This window comes from Ruditapes philippinarum, unplaced genomic scaffold (genome assembly GCF_026571515.1).
Source record: "Ruditapes philippinarum isolate M1 unplaced genomic scaffold, ASM2657151v2 ctg11862_1_1_1_1, whole genome shotgun sequence".
In the NCBI taxonomy this organism is placed as follows: Eukaryota; Metazoa; Mollusca; class Bivalvia; order Venerida; family Veneridae; genus Ruditapes; species Ruditapes philippinarum.
This window is the reverse complement of record NW_026853558.1, coordinates 1-16,873: the sequence shown is the minus strand read 5'-3', so window position 1 is coordinate 16,873 and position 16,873 is coordinate 1. Positions and strand designations below refer to the sequence as shown.

General features: G+C 32.5%; 2 protein-coding genes across 2 annotated transcripts; one reads left to right on the top strand and one right to left on the bottom strand.

Annotated features, from left to right (window-relative positions):
- Positions 1-2,061: 2,061 nt before the first annotated feature.
- Positions 2,062-7,348, bottom strand: LOC132737207 (uncharacterized). The gene is made up of 3 exons (XM_060724467.1): positions 6,252-7,348; positions 4,857-4,926; positions 2,062-3,242 (listed from the first exon to the last, which is right to left on the bottom strand). Exons 1-3 carry the CDS (start codon positions 6,560-6,562, stop codon positions 2,220-2,222), a joined length of 1,404 nt encoding a protein of 467 aa, XP_060580450.1. The 5' UTR covers positions 6,563-7,348; the 3' UTR covers positions 2,062-2,219.
- A 6,771-nt stretch (positions 7,349-14,119) lies between these two features.
- LOC132737206 (uncharacterized) lies at positions 14,120-16,687 on the top strand. The gene is made up of 2 exons (XM_060724466.1): positions 14,120-14,769; positions 16,386-16,687. The coding sequence occupies exons 1-2, from the start codon at positions 14,469-14,471 to the stop codon at positions 16,667-16,669; spliced, it is 585 nt and encodes a 194-aa protein (XP_060580449.1). The 5' UTR covers positions 14,120-14,468; the 3' UTR covers positions 16,670-16,687.
- The last annotated feature ends 186 nt before the right edge of the window (positions 16,688-16,873 follow it).

Genomic DNA, 16,873 nt, shown 5'->3' with positions numbered 1-16,873 from the left:
CATTATTTTTGTTAATTATCTATTAAAATATTTTAACATCGCAATATACCAAAATTGGTTCTTTCAGATGTCGCAATCACATATAATGATATATGGATCTCATACAGGCTGTTGTTTTAATGTTGATCTAATGCTGTGGCAGTTGATTATCCTACTTTTTTAAAAAAAACACAACAACATGTTGACCGTGTCTATCTTGGTTTAAGAATTTTTCATATATTCTGATATCAATTGGTAATGACATTTCACGCGAATTATCTGTCCAGCAAAGCCTACACAGGATGGTGAATAACCAGTAAATTAATCGGAAGTCAAAATTAAAATAAAGAGTCTACGGCCGAAAAAATACTACATAGCATTTTCATTACCAGCGATGGGTTACCCTGGAATTACTCATGTTTATTTTCATTGGTTCTAACTTCTTATTCACTGGAAACCCCTTGCTTTTAAAAAGAAATTACAATAAAAATAAAATCCTATCCCAATATCTTTATTGTTTCATAGGCCCCCAGCTAAAAACAAAACATGTTTAAAAAGTTTATTTGTTGCATATGTAAAAAACGTGAAAAGGTTTTATGGTAATAAGTATTTATTATTTTATAAAATACAGAAATCATGTATAAAAATCAAAATTTTCACTGCGATTTAAACAGAAAAACCCTTCCCTTTAAAAGTTTGTCTGAATTTTGAAAATTAAATTATAAAAATTTCCCCAAAAGTTTAAACCCCTTAAAATTCCGAAACCAAATGAAAGGGAAAAACAGCAAAAAACATAGGTTTATGGGAAAAACTCAAATGTATACATTGAAAAAATTTTAAAATCAAAAAATAAAAAGACTTAATTATGAAAATGTAAAATTTAATCATATTGCTTTAACAATTTTGCACACTTTTGCTAAAATGTTAAAAAAGTAAAATTTTCCCTTCTTTTAATAAGGAAACCGACACTTTTTTTATGTATCAATTTTTAGTATGTTTTATGTAAAGTTTAACTTCTTTCATTTAAAGTTAATTTTTATTATTTAAGTTTTCTTTAAAAATTTTTGGGTAAAAATTTAAAATTTAAACCAAATTTTTTCAGTTTATATTGTAGAGAAATTAAAATATGAATTTAGTAAATTTAACAACAGCAAATTTTTTATTCCCAAAATATATTTTTTTGGGCCCTAAAAGGGATTTCTTAATTCAGCACGTTTAGGGTTATTTTTTTACTAATTTTTTGTTTTTGAAACTTTAATTTTTCAAAAAGGGAAAATTTCCGTTTCAGAAATTTAAATTTTTTCCCCTTTGCGAATTTTTTCGGGCAAAAACCCCATGCAGCTTTTTTTTTCTTTGGGCTTCTAGTTTAATGTTTCCTTGCTCTGTTCTTAGTGTATTTTCCTACTTTAGAATTTGAACGTTCGCTTCTTGCTTAATGTGTTCAATGATATCAAAAGGACTCTCTGTTTCAGGATCGTAATCACGAGTTTATTTTGCAGCATACGATATACTGATGGCTAAAATACTACCCAATTCACTTATAGTGACCAATCCTTTTGAATTTGAAAACAAAATCTTTTTAACTTCTTAGCTATAACTTTTAATATTTTCAGTTTAACTATAAAGAAATAAATTTGAAATAATTCATTTTAAAACATGTCTTTTTCAATTTAAAAAGAACAAAGCTACGATTGTGCTAAAGTGGATGTTTACACTTTTGTTTCTGTTCAAAATATTGTCGCATGTTATTCATAACAGATCGAAGTATGACGGAAAAGGCCAAACAGTTGGTTGATTTCATTTTCGTTAGTTATTAAAATTTTGTAAAATTCATCGAAAAACTGTTGATACTTATGTATTTAGTACAACTGCAAACAGTTGAACGTTTTTTTTTTTATTAGTTATGTCAAAATAAAACGGAGGTACAGCTAAAACCATGTGCTTATATCGCAAGGTGGATTAAATCGTTTTTCAATAACGGTTGCTATTGTCTTGGAAACAGGAAAGGGCGATGCAAACTTGGCAGGAAACTTAAGTTGTCACTGCAGTCATGCACACCATAATTGCAGCATAATGCCATATGACAAAGGAACAATAAAAATATAACATATGCATTTTTTGTTTAATTTAGTTTTAATATACATGTATACTTAAACAAAATAAAATAACATAAATTGTGTACTAGGTTTTTGTATACAGTTGAATATTTTGAACTGTTTGTTAATCTGGTAAGTTGTAGTCTAAAGTTTTGTGTACGGTACCGAGTAACTAAATGATTTATCTGAAGGATCACATTCTTTTGCATGACTCTCTGATTTAATTACTTTACAAACATCGCTATCTTTCTTTCCTTGATAAAGCGAATATGCATTCGATTTCAATTTGCCATTGTCTTTAATGTTTTGTCTTTCGTGATCAACACTATCGTCTTGCCGACGGTTTTGTTTATTTAATTCATATAGTCCGTTTCCTATATCTGATGCTTCAAATGGAGTTCTTGGAAGGCCATGCTTCGGATGACGGAAGTAATTTTCTTCATGCTTAGTTTCCCTACTATATCTTTTGTCTACTTGTGGCTTAGGTAAACCTAATTGCCATGAAGGCTTTTCACTCAATTCGCCGCCTGTTTGCTCCAAGACTAATGGTATTCTTGGAAGACCGAGAATAAATGCACTGTTATCTCTTTTGTGTTCTTCATTGTTTTCATCAGGATGATCTTGCCGCGTATCTATTCTACTGTAAGGAGAATTTGATGAAAAATCATTTTCGAATGGAATTCTTGGTAATTTGTGTTCCCTTATTACAGCGTCTTTTCCCTTGTCTGCATTTTTGTAGTCAATATCTATTTTAGAAAGACCACTATTCCTTGAAGTTGTATCATATACCTCTATACCAAATGGGTATATCTCAGCAGATTCTGGGAGCATTTTTGGTACATAACTGCCAATCGACGGATGACGAGAGCGCCTATTGGTAAATTCAGCGGAGCGAGATGGACTCCCGCCCATATATGAATATTGATGATTGCGTTTCTCGTAAGGGTGAAATTGACGTCCACCGGAACTAAATAATTCGTTTTGTGGCTGATACCAAGGATACATGTTATCAATAGGCTGGTACTGGGCTGAATAATAATCAAAGGGGTGCGACATATGTTCGTGTTCAGTAAGAAATGATGGGTTAATGTAAGCAAGAGGGGTCTTTTTCAAATCTGCCTGTTTGCTCATCTTGGGAAATTTCGGGATGTATTTTCCGTAAGAGATCTGTAAAGAAAACACAAAGTAAATTATTTTAATTCTCTGTTTCAACGATGCGCAATCAATTAAAAACAGAACAGTCGGAAAATCGAATTACATCAGGCAGGGTCAGCCATTTACCCTTTATAAGGTGATGGAATACCACCCTAACATGAGAATGTTAAAATAAGATCAGATTATGTAATATCGTTACCTTAGTGCAGTAACAGGTTAACTCCTATTAAATTATACAAGGAGTTAACCATTACTGCCCTAAGGTAACAATATTATGAGTTTAAAATGTTAGGTGACTACTGCATCTATTTTATTATGCCACCACCTCAAAGAAGAAGGGGTATATTGCTTTGCATTTGTCGGTCCGTAGACCAAATGGTTCCGAGTGATAACTAAAGAACCCTTTGGCCTAGGAACTTCAAATTTAGTTCGGTGATTGGACATGACCAGCAGATGATCCCTATTGATTTTGGGGTCAAGGGGTCAAAGGTCAAGGTCACATTGACCTTGTAGGTAAAAATGGTTTCCGATCAATAACTAAAGAACGCTTAGGCTTAGGAACTTCAAACTTGGTATGGCGATTGGTCATGACCAGCAGATGACCCCTATTGAGTTTGGGGTCAAGGGGTCAAAGGTCAAGGTCACATTGACCTTGTAGGTAAAAACGGTTTCCGATCAATAACTAAAGAACGCTTAGGCCTAGGAACTTCAAACTTGGTATTTTGATTTGCCATGACCAGCAGATGACCCGTATTGATTTTGGGGTCAAGGGGTCAAAGGCCAAGGTCACATTGACCTTGTAGGTAAAAACGGTTTCCGATCAATAACTAAAGAACGCTTAGGCCTAGGAACTTCAAACTTGGTATGGTGATTGGTCATGACCAGTAGATGAACCCTATTGATTTTGGGGTCAAGAGGTCAAAGGTCGAGGTCACATTGATCTTGTAGGTAAAAATGGTTTTCGATCAATAACTAAAGAACGCTTAGGCCTTGAAACTTCAAACTTGGTATGATGATTGGTCATGACCAGCAGATGACCCGTATTGATTTTGAGGTCAAAGGTCAAGGTCACATTGACCTTGTAGGTAAAAATGGTTTTCGAGTGATAACTAAAGAACCCTTAGGCCTAGGAACTATTGATTTTGGGGTCAAGGGGTCAATGTCATATTGACCTTGTACTTAATGACGGTTTCTGACTCAACAACTTATGTTGCCTTGGTTGATATTTTTATATTTAACTAAAAATGCTTTTGGTATACACATTTGAAGGTCTTATGTAATATAACAACTTGGCTGTCATTAATGAGGCCTACATGATTCATAAAATGTATGCATATATTATTTGGTAAGATTTGTAATAACTTAAATTGCTGCACGCAACCTATGGGGTCACAATAATTATTACCTTGTGACTAGTCATGACCAGTAGATACTAGATAACCCTTATTAATTGTTGTTCACTAGGTCAGAAGTCATGCATAATAACCTGATCACATGACTAATTGGCTGCCGATAGGGGGCATACATGTTTTACAAACATATCTTGTTCACTAAGCTATGAATAAATAATATAATAAATTCATAACAATCAGATGTTCAAAGACTTTGAGATTCCGGGTATCTTACCTTTCTTTTAGGTCTGTTACTATGTTTGATAACGTGCTTCTTGCGTCGGTGTCTTATGTTGCAATATATCCTGTAAAAGGCATTCGACAATTACTGTTCAAGAAAAACTAAAAAGCAGACGATATTAACATTTTTTTTGAAATACGTTAGATCTTAAAGAAAATCTTAAATAATAAGTTTGAAAATGAATTTAGAAAAACATTTTTTTACAATTTAGGATTCAAAATTACCATAGAATGAAACATTATTATTTAGGCGAAAATAAACACGTGACGTTCTACGCAGAAGATGTCAATTTTTTTTCTAGAAAAATATTGAATAGCAGACGGTTCTCAGATAAGCGTTAGACTGAAAAAATCAGTGTTTCAAATGCAATCTATGCACCTTATAAAATGCTATTTATAACTTGACACCAACACAAAACAGCTTTACAGTGAAACATTACGCTACTGTAAAACAGACGACATTACATTGAACCCAGTAAAATGTTATAACAAGCATCATATTACTTTTGTGGCTGATTTACGTTATTTAATGACGCATTTTTATATGTCGTTTTATGCCTGATTTTTTGTCCTTTCGCCTTTTCACATTGAGAATGAAAATAGTCGGACTTTGTCGTATTTCGTGTTTTCGTACTTTTCAGTGGCGAAACAGCGATAATATACAACATGGCGTAAATCAGCCATCGTAGATTACTTTTGTATTCGATAAGCACGATTCTTCTGTAAAACACCATTTTTATACTTTTATAGGTACGTAAACCAATATTTAATTTGATTTTATGTCATTTTTCTTAATGAAGATTTGGATAAATAGTCAACATCGATGCCACTTACGAGTATTCTTATCATTTTGTCTGAACTGACTTGCAATTTTAATGTCAAACTTTTTAATAAGTCGATTTATCCGTGTGTATTGATCTATAATTTTCATCGAGGAAAACGATAAAAGAAAGAATCAAGGGAAGGTCAGAAAAAGTCCAAAAACAGCCGATGAAAGCACATTATGAAATGATCTGAAATTTAACATCAAATTTAAATCTACAAAAAATTATTTCCAGTCCAGTCATGTCAAAATACCTCAGGGGAGTCCCTTTAAGTAACAAAATAATGTTGCTTGAAACGTTGGAAAACTCGTACCGAATATTTGACATAAAATCAAATTGAAATTGAAAGCACTTATTTTCTATAAAAGAGAAAAAAACACCCTTTTTCAGTAATACAAAAGTGGAATTTCTTTCTTTGAAATACAAAATACATGTACGTAAAATTATATGAAGGCGGCTATTGAACTTGTACAGAGATGATGGACAGAAAACGATGTAAAATAAATTGATTCATTTAACTTCTGAAGATGAGTTATTAAGTAAAAAAGGAAATGTTCGGTACTTACAAAGTTATAAGTATTCCCAAAAAAACACAAACAGAAAACATGAGTGCCATGGACAGACAAACAGTGTCACACTTTGATAATAATGTAAGTGTAGTGGGACTTGTTGTTGTTGTCGCCTCCGTCGTTATTGTAGTGGTGGTTGTAGGGTAAGAATATTGAAGCATGCATTTGTTCCATACCTCTACTGTCACATTGGCAGTGAGATTATTATTTGCTGCTGTACTTATAAAGATGTCGTAAACATCTTCAACAAAAAATGGCGGACACGGCGCATTTTCTATCGTTGGTTCAAAATTTGAAGAGAGTAACATTTTCTCAAACTACGTGAATTTCAACTACTGTTGATTTACTAAACGATTTTTTTTTATCCCTTTTAATAAATCCGTTCCATATCTTGAATCTGTCCAGTTCTCTTCTAATTATAGATCACTTTCATTTGCTTTTTCTCTCGTCTTCAAAACAAACTGATGTATATACTATTGTGTATTTAGTTAGCTTGACTGTCAATGTGTATCAATAAAACAAATGAAAATATACAATTACACTAAAACTGCCATGAAAATAACGGCATTTACGGTATGCCTCAGAAAATTGTCGATAAATGACTTTTAAAATACTGGTTATATTTGAGAAATGCTACATGGTTAAAGCATACGTGCTGTCAATTTTAACTTAAAGTTATTTTTCCACTTCACTAAGAAAAGGTTTCAAGAAGCGTATGTGTGTTGCGATTGATTTATATCCAAAGTGCACTTTATTATGATATCAAACTGTATGTCCATTTGAATGTAATATTCCTTTTATATTAACTTAATATATATGTAATATTTTCTTTTTATTTTAAAGAAAAATGCTTAATTTTTTATTTCACATATTCTTCGTTCTAAAATGGATTTTTAATTTTCTTTTAATTAATTGAATATTCCGTTTGAACAAACGTTTGTCTTATCACACTACATGTGTTCGATCGTATTGTTAAGCAGACGACAAGTTGTTAAATTAAACAAGTCCACTTCACATCAAATAAGGAACTAACTAAATATTGAAATATAAGCGACATGTGTCTGGTCGCGATGCGTTATTTTAACAAAATGAAAATACATAATATTTACGGTTGACGGGTGGCTGTATCAAATAACGTCCTCGCCTAAATTTTAGTATAATTTTACAAAAGATTTAATGCACAATTTATTCACCTTTTTTTGCACAATTATTTTTGTAATAATAACCGTATTTCACGGAAGTAAATACGGAAAATCCTGTTACGACAGGAACAGTAAAGTATTGGTGCACTTTTCGTGTTTTTACTTTTTTGTTTGTTTGTTTGTTTGTTTGTTTTGGGTTTTACGTCACATCGACACAGTATAGGTCATATCGCGACGTTCCAGCTTTACTGTTGGAAGAAGACCTCAGGTGCCCTTCCGTGCATTATTTCAGGCACGAATGGGCACCTGAGTAGAACCACCGACGTTCCGTCAGCTAGCTGAATAGCTTCCTCACATGAAAGAATCCAAAGTCCCTGTCGGGAGTCGAATCCACAGCGGTGAGGGGCAAATGGTTTGAAGTCAACGACCTTAACCACTCGGCCACGGATGCCCCTTCATTTTTTTGTAATGTTGATTTCTCATAGACCAATGGGAGTTATTCTTACAGTTAATTGAAGTGTACCATGTGACTTAGTCCAAATAATTAGCCGTGAAAAAAGTTATTTAACATTTTATATTTATCATTGTGACATTTTATATTATCAAGGGTTTTTTAAACGTCTAAACGGATTGTATCAAAAAGACGTAGCATAAATCAAATTTATAAAAGTAACGAATTTCATGTTAAAATATGAGCAATGCAATGAAAAGTAAACGTTTATATTATCACCAAACTAACAGTTGCAAAATCACTTCTATATTGGTTGCAACGCGGATTAAATTTTCATCACTGTTGATTCCATCCATTGTCAGCCAAATTTAAACTATACATGTTGGTGCAATACAATTTATGCATCAACGGTAGACGAAATGTTTTTTCCCTGTGTTATAAATATACATTTATGCCCAAAAGAAATATGTTAATAAGTTGCATTTGGATTATAGATTAAAACTAGAACTAGCTGTGTCCAAATGACACGGATGCCCCCACTGTGCAGATGTGCTCGTAAACAAGAGCATGCATATCTGTATGTAAGATTTTTATGTGGAACTTTTTATTAAAATCTGCCATCCGGTTTAAGAGGAGTTGCCATAATTCTGTTAAATTTGGTTGCAGCAAAAATTCCTTTCTTTACTGCCATCTACACATTAAGGTTGTTCATCCCTGGAAGTTTAAGCAAAATCTGCCATCCGGTTTAAGAGGAGTTGCGTTCACAAGATTTCGGGACGTACGGACAGACATACGGACGGACAGACGTACGGACGGACGGACAAGTGCAAAGCTATATGCTCCCCCACTTTGTGGGGGGTATAAAAATAATCATGGCAGTGGTGACATTCAAATGGACATATCTCCTATGTACGGTGACAAATTTAATTTCAGTTTGCTTTTGCATGTTCATTTTACATTAATCTTTCATAGGATATTCAATTTCTTTCAAATCATTACTAATTAATGAAAAATGTAAAATATCAGATTAATATAAGATAAATATGAAATAGGTTACGATCGTTATAGGTCTTATAATTAGGACTACGTGTTACTAAAATTCTGTACTGTTACATAAATAACAGTACCTAGTAAAATCCGAATAATAAAAAATCTTTGGAAACATTGTCCCAATGAAGTATTTGTTCGGGGTAATAAAATAAATGACATCGGTTTGTGAGCAACAGCACGTAAAAATACTGTTAATCTCGGCTGTGTTATTTATATTAACATTACCCTCTCTCCATGAAATAAACTCAATAAGCAAAGCATTCGTTCCTATTTGTTATTTAAATAATTACAAAATTGTGTAAATTCTTTTTTTGTCTTATTTTTCCGCTTCAGTGATTCTTTATAATAACATGTGAAATAAGTACGCATTATAACAGGGATTGCATTGAAAAGGAAATATTTTTATGTTTAAGTTAAAACTGTTGGATTTGCTATTTCTTTTTTTTTTCTTTTTCTTTCTTTTATAATAACATGTAAAATAAGTACGCATTTTAACAGGGATTGCATTGAAAAGGGAAATATTTTTATATGTTTTAGTTAAAACTGTCGGATTTGCTATTTCTTTGTTTCTTTCTTTGTTTCTTTTTTGTTTGTTTGTTTTAAATTTATCTATTTATTATTTATCTATTTGTATATTTTTTATTTATGAATTTTTAAATATATATAACTCATAACGAGAACTGTGTCATGAAAAGGAAGACATTTAAATCAAACGAGAACTTCCATGATTGTCAGAGTGTTTTCAAAGATCAAATTCTACTATCAAGAATAAAAGAAAACAAGAAAGAAGACAACGCATTATTTTTCGATAAATATTTATTCTTTGCATGAATAAGGAATTACATATTTTATAAATAATAATATTACTAATACAAATGAACTCTTATTCCATTGATTAACACAGGAACAGAACTATTCGCCACGTTTAGTAGAAATGTTTGAAACTTCAACAATCCGCAAGGTGTTGCTTCAGTCTGTATATATATAAAAAAATTATATAAATCCCATTCGGACCATTTCAATATAGCGAGTTGGTCAGAAGACTCCTCAACATGTCTTATAAATACCGACATACACTATTCATCTTATGGTTGTGATGATCTGACAATAAGAATTAAATGTAGTTATATTTTAGGCTCAAAAAAACTAAAAAGTTAAATTATTTACCAAATAACTCTGTATCGTCCTCTAATTTATCGATGTTTAGTCTGAAATGAGATTATTTCCGATTAAAAATAATATAAAAGACTATACTTTAAAAAATATGTGACTGCTAGACACCGTACAAATCTACTAAACCCTGTACATTAAACTACTACACCCCGTTCACTTAAATTTGTTTTCTTTCCTAGACTCTGTACACAAGGCAATGCCGATTTTTGCAATTTTTGTTAAAAGCAGCTCGGGAAGGGTGGAAACTCAATATAAGTAGAGGGATTACTATAGTTTGTGTTAAACAGCGAATTTTGATACAGCAAATGCGTTTTGGGCTTGATTTAGTGGTAAATATCAACATCTTTCGCACATGTCAACAAATACGCTACATTTTATCGCCAAGTGAACAAAAAGTATTCACTTTGCAAACAAAAGCAAATATTGCTCTAAAACTAGAAACATTTAGCTTCACAAAATTGTTTAGTTTGGAAAAAATCGATGAAGTTATGATGAAGAAATAAGTTAAAACATTACCTTGGGTGTACTTGGTGTGCAGCTTTCTACTTTCGTTTTCTGTGTTTTAGGGGCTATATCCGGTGAACGCTGTACAACAGTGATGTAGTGAGAAAAGGTATAAATCATTTCCAACAGCCTTGCTGTTGTGTTGACATTTTGGCAACTTGGTTGTGTGTCTGCCTTATAATAAAGAGGTCTGGGGTTCAAATCCCTTTCAGTGCCTGAAGATTTTTCAGGTTAACAATTATCATGATGGCAGTGATTTCTTTTTTCAATTTTCAAAACAACCTGTGGCTTTCTCAAGGGGAAAATAAAGCTTGATAAATCAGAAAAGGGGAAATCAAATTCCAACCACTGAGAATGGAATTTATCCATACATTTAAGAAAAAATTCAATTCTAATTAAATTTAAAGGGATTCCACTGAGGTATTTTGACATGATGGGACTGAAAATATTTTTTCCAGATAAATGTACCATTTGATGTAAGTTTAGACCACTAATCTTTGTGCAAACTTTCGGATCATTCGCACACTTTGTTTTTCCAGAATAATTATTCAAATGGTAAAAAAATGACCTATAATGAAAAGCGTTCAAACGCTTTTCACTCAAATCGGGCTAAAAAAGCATAAAAATACGTTCAATTTATTTCAAAGTATATTTCTTAACTATCTTTGCAAATATTTCTGTTTAAAGTGTCAAAGCTCATTTATGTAAAAAATTCAAATGTTATGTTTTTAGGCTTTTATACCTCAGTGGAGTTCCTTTAACATGCATGGTAATAGCAGAGGCTATCGAAAGGGACAGCTTTCTGTTTTCTACCTGATATAAGTCAGCTGATGTTAAGTCATCGTTCTGGTGAAGAATATGCACACGGGTTTTAGGGGAAAATATTAGCATTTTCAGGGGAAAATATACCTTTTTGGGCTAGGTTAAACAGCCTTTATTCGGCTCTTAAAAAGGGAAACGCCAGGTGTTGAGGGTAAAGTAAAAAATGACAATAATGCTCGTTTGTCATGTGTGGGTATGAACAATCAATTAGTAATCAATAAGAGTTTAGTCAGAAATAATAGGACAGTGCGTCTACCTCTAATGTCTCAATTACACAAGACCTGCAGTATTTGCAGGGGCTAAACTTAACAGCTAAATTGCTTATATTGAGGGTTAAATCATTTTTTTCTAATCTTTCATAGAATCCCATTATTCATTGAATGACAATAAGAGTTTAGTCAGAAATAATAGGACAGTGCTTCTACCTCTAATGTCTCAATTACACAAGACCTGCAGTATTTGCAGGGGCTAAACTTAACAGCTAAATGGCTTATATTGAGGTTTAAATCATTTTTTCTAATCTTTCATATAATCCCATTATTCATTGAATAACTTAATGTATAAACATGAACAAGACCAACAAATTGTAGGCGTATATGCCGGTTTTTTTCTGTTAAGGCAGACATCTGTGTAATATCAATTTGTAAAATCTGTCGGTTTTGCAGTCCAAAAATTGACACTAGGCTACAGTAGGGTCGAAATGTCTTGGTGACGAAAGACTCGAGATCTCTCAAATTACTTCGAAATTATTAACGATTCGGGAACGAATTTACATCAATAAATAAACTATTATTATTCATCAAATGCATAACATATTTTGCTTTAAAACTTACCTTATGGGCTAAACAGGCTGATATGATTGTCAAGTAGGTCATAAAGTAAACCGGAAGTTGTCGGATTCATCTACTGTACAGTATAGGCTAAAATATTTAAATATTTCATCATGATCTACATCTCTGGCTATTTATATTTCAATATTCACTTTGCAATTATAAACTTCAAAATTTATTCGATCAAAATTGTCTTTTTCAAAAAATTCAGGAATATCATACGAAAAAAATGTGATGATATTTAAGGTACGGATGAGTAAGTCGAATATTGCGAGCCTTAATTCATAAGTAAAGTATGCTATGAATGAACCAATTACTATCTCCATTGATAGAATTACTCGATCTTTCAAATTATATCCGCTACATTTCTAATACCGTAATTCAAGCTAAATTGCACATGATTTTCAAAAAATAAATTTCTTATCTCCTCTTCTACTCGCAATAAATCAAAGTATTCAGAAATACAGAGCACTATTTTTCACTCGTGGCGGTTATGCGTCGGTCATGGTCGGATGATCACTATGAATTTAACTTCCATGAAAAATGTTAGAATACAATATAGCATATATAGTGGTGATGAAACGTCATTGCAGTGGGCGTTACCCTGTATGGTTGGAAATTTCGGGTTTGTAAGCACACTAGTAGGGACTACGTCCAAACTAAAAACCTAACTTTCTTTAATTTTCATTTAGTTGCAAACAAGATACGTTCAGTTTTTTTTCCAAGTGAGTCCTACCTACTAGCAATTACATCTATATTTTTATGGGGAGATTTTAAAGCACTATAATAAATGTAAACAATGGCTTTCATATGATTAATGAACAGTTATTCTAGTCTTTATAAATGATTTATTTTGCAGAGACTTGTTGTTGAATAATACTGGACAATACACATGTTACAGACATCCTAAAAATCTTACACATGGACATTGTTGAAAAACTTGAACATAGTCTTCAAAAGTTAAACATCAATCTTGTATTAAATTGAGAAGTGCATTTGTATAAATCACGACTGATCAAACCACGAAATGATAAAGTTCCGCAAGCAAATGTGAAATCTTAGATTTAAGATGAATAGCTCATCAACCGCATAAAAAGGGAAAAATATGTAGTTCCCAGTCAGGAACGACAATGGGAGTTATTCTGAAGGATTTTATCGAAAAAATTGGTGTGGAAAAATAAAAGCACATTAATAATGGTAACACAACACGCAAATTTCAACTTGTGATGTATATTCGGTAATTTATTGGTTAAGATATAATAATCCCTATAATGCTGCACGTTTGTTACGGTTCTTTTCATTTGCTGCTGTCAATTTATGAAGAAATCTCACTTTAAAAAAATAAAAATAAAAAATGCTTACTGTATTATAAATTCGTTATAAGTATTTCTGACAGGTTTAAATGGTCGTATATAAACGGTTGTTGGCTATATAACGATCGCCTAGCAGCTCGGGATATATTTCCAAATAACCGTTTATATAGGACCATATAACCTGTCAAAATATTTATAACAAATAATATATTCTGCAATTTACATTTTACAAATTGTTCAGTAATCATATCATTTCCTTATGATAAAACCGGCTTTATGATGTTAATTTTCTATCGAAACTTTCATAAAATCGTTGAAAATTTAGTCGGAAATATTTACCTCGACATTGATTTATGTTTTTAATTTTCTTTTATTCTTTTCACGTCTGTAATTTCCGCGTCATTTAATTTTTCAAAACTGTGGTCCCTGACCATAATGATGATCCAACCGCCCTTCTAATGGCGGGGTTTGACTGAATCTAACAAGAATATTTTTTACAGTTCATATGTAAAATTTTAATAAAAGGAAATTTATTTGAACGTTTTTTCATCAGTTAATATTATCACTACTACAGGGATTTCAACAGAGGATAAAGTTACGAATTTGAAGTCGAGCAATTACTAATGTTATAAAGTACCACTTCATAGAAAATAACGCAGAAACTGGCTGTAGTTAGTTAACTTCCTAGTTAAATGGCGGTAATTGAGATGAACTTAAGACATAACTATTTTGAGGAAGATAAAAGCTATCAGGACATAATCAAGTAATATATATCTATTAACTAAGGAAAGTTCTTTTGAGAATGAATCAATTGTTAAAGATAGAATCCACTTGTTCATTCAGACAGTCTCATTTTAGAAGCCAAAATGAAGACATTCGTATTTTTTATTAAGATATGATCTAAAGAAACTAGTTTTAGGGGAATAAAGATGGAAAATAAAACAATCACATCATTAACATCAAAGCATAATAAATGTGTCGGGGACAAGGAAAAAGGTGATACAGAAGATGGGAAGAATGAGATGAAGGGAGTATTAACAAATGAAGTCAATGAAACTGATGATACAACTATACAAACTGAGATAGGACGAGACTGTCTAACAGCTGGATGGACGCTAGAAGAACAGGATTTATTATGTGTACTTCCGGTGAAAAAGTCTATACAAGAAGAATATAAAAACCAACGAGGTTTCCTAAAAAAGTATAGAAAACCATTTTTGACGAAACACGGTAAGTAATATTTGACAAATTAGAGCAATACTATAGTGTTTGTTTTAGAGTATGCTATACAACTAATTAAAGTGCGATATATATTTGATTATATTTGATCTGGCTGATTACATTTTGTTAAATATAACTTATCTTTCTTTTTTTTTTCACAACCTAACCATTTTCGTTGTTACCATAGAAACTTTCTTATGAGAGACTGCTTATGAAACAATTGTATATATGAGCCGCGTCACGACAAAACCAACATAGTGCGTCTGCGACCAGCATGGATCCAGACCAGCCTGCGCATCCGCGCAGTCTGATCAGGATCCATGTTGTTCGCTATCAGTTTCTGTACTTGTAATAGAGTTGGTAAGCGAACAGCATGGACCCTGATCAGACTACGCGGAAGCACAGGCTGGTCTGGATCCATGCTTGTCGCAAACGCACTATGTTGGTTTTGTCGTTAAGCGGCTCAATTACGTACCAGTTGGACATTTGTATTAGCAGTCCTGTCCTGTATTTTATTAAGATGTGCCTGCTTTGGATATGACTTAATAAAAGAAAGAGTAATAGAATTGTTAGGTAGAATTAAAATTAATTGCCTTAATAGATAAGTGAAAAAAAGATGAAAACTCTTATTTGAAACACAATGGTGATGCACTTCACAATGATTTTAACATGGAATATAAATATATTCTTACACTAATGTAGGTATTGATTTGGACAAACCACTTAAGTTGTTGCATGGTAAATGCATAACGTTTTAAAACACAAAGGAAAAATATAACTTATTATACCACTCATATTTTTATGCACAGCTCGATATAAATATCTATTTTGAATAAAGTTTTAAGAACGTGATAGATTGGTATATTTTCGGCACTTTACAGTTGATCCAAAAGTTGACACTGCTTCGAAAATTGATTCCTTATTTTAATTAAATTATTTTTGTATTCGTCGATTTTATCCCAATATAGGGTTGTTTCTCAGCATTTTTACATTTTGTTTAAGTAATATTTCATTAGCAGAAGGACGCATTTGAACCCGAGGCTGCGGTTGAGCTTATGTCGGGGAAAAAAAGGTGCATTAGCGCTATTCTAGTATAAAACTACACATCTTAAACTGTTATTCCGCGTGCCGTTATCTGCGGTTCGTATAAAGAAACCACTTACTTTGTGTCATGCTCTGTTATGTTTTGTACTGGAGCCGTCGTGTGTAGTTTATTTATACTTGCCACCGGTTGCCCATATGGGCGAGTCCTCCAGAAGAGTATTAGTCACTTCAGATTTTGAGGACAGTGCAGGATACAGAAAGATGCCCCGATGCCAGAAGCTTTTCCTGATTCTTTAACGTGCCAAGTGTTAAAACTTCCATACACGTGACCTCGATCCAAGAGATTGGGGTCGACATTGCACGAGTCACACATATGCGCCCCGAGTCACACATAATTAAAAAACGTGCGACACCACGAGGTCACGAGAATATATCTTTGCTGAATATGTATACCTATCTGCCCAGTTTTTATGTAAGAATTTAGATTGACATAGCTGAGATATAAGTTTTCTCTCCGAAATTAATGTTTGTGTTACTTTGTAAGTGATATTTTTTACCATTAAACATGTATATTTATCAAGCGCCTGGTGACAAATTTCAAACACCTACGTTATTTGAAAGCTTGATACATCAGATGAGAGATAAGATCGAACATAAAGGTTTAGTTCCACATGATGTGTATCCGGACGGTAATTGTTTGTTCTCTGCTATTGTTGATCAACTCCGTGTCCAGGGTGACTTTAGTTTCACACCACAGACACTTAGGCAGTCTGCTGTGAACTATCTGAGGAGGTATCCAGCAACAGTACGTACAAGTCAAGCTAAATTACTTATCAAAATCATGATATTGTATGCTAGAAATTGAGAGTGTATTCTGTATATACATGGTAGTTATATATATACTTATATATGAAATATTGAGAAATATTGATGATGCGTATTTTCGTTTTTCGGTATTTTCACTGTAAAAATAAATATTTTCACTGCAATGAAACATATTTTCCATATTTTCATACATGTCTTGCCGGACTACTTTCTTCTAAATTTAGTCAAAACACAAAATTTAAGG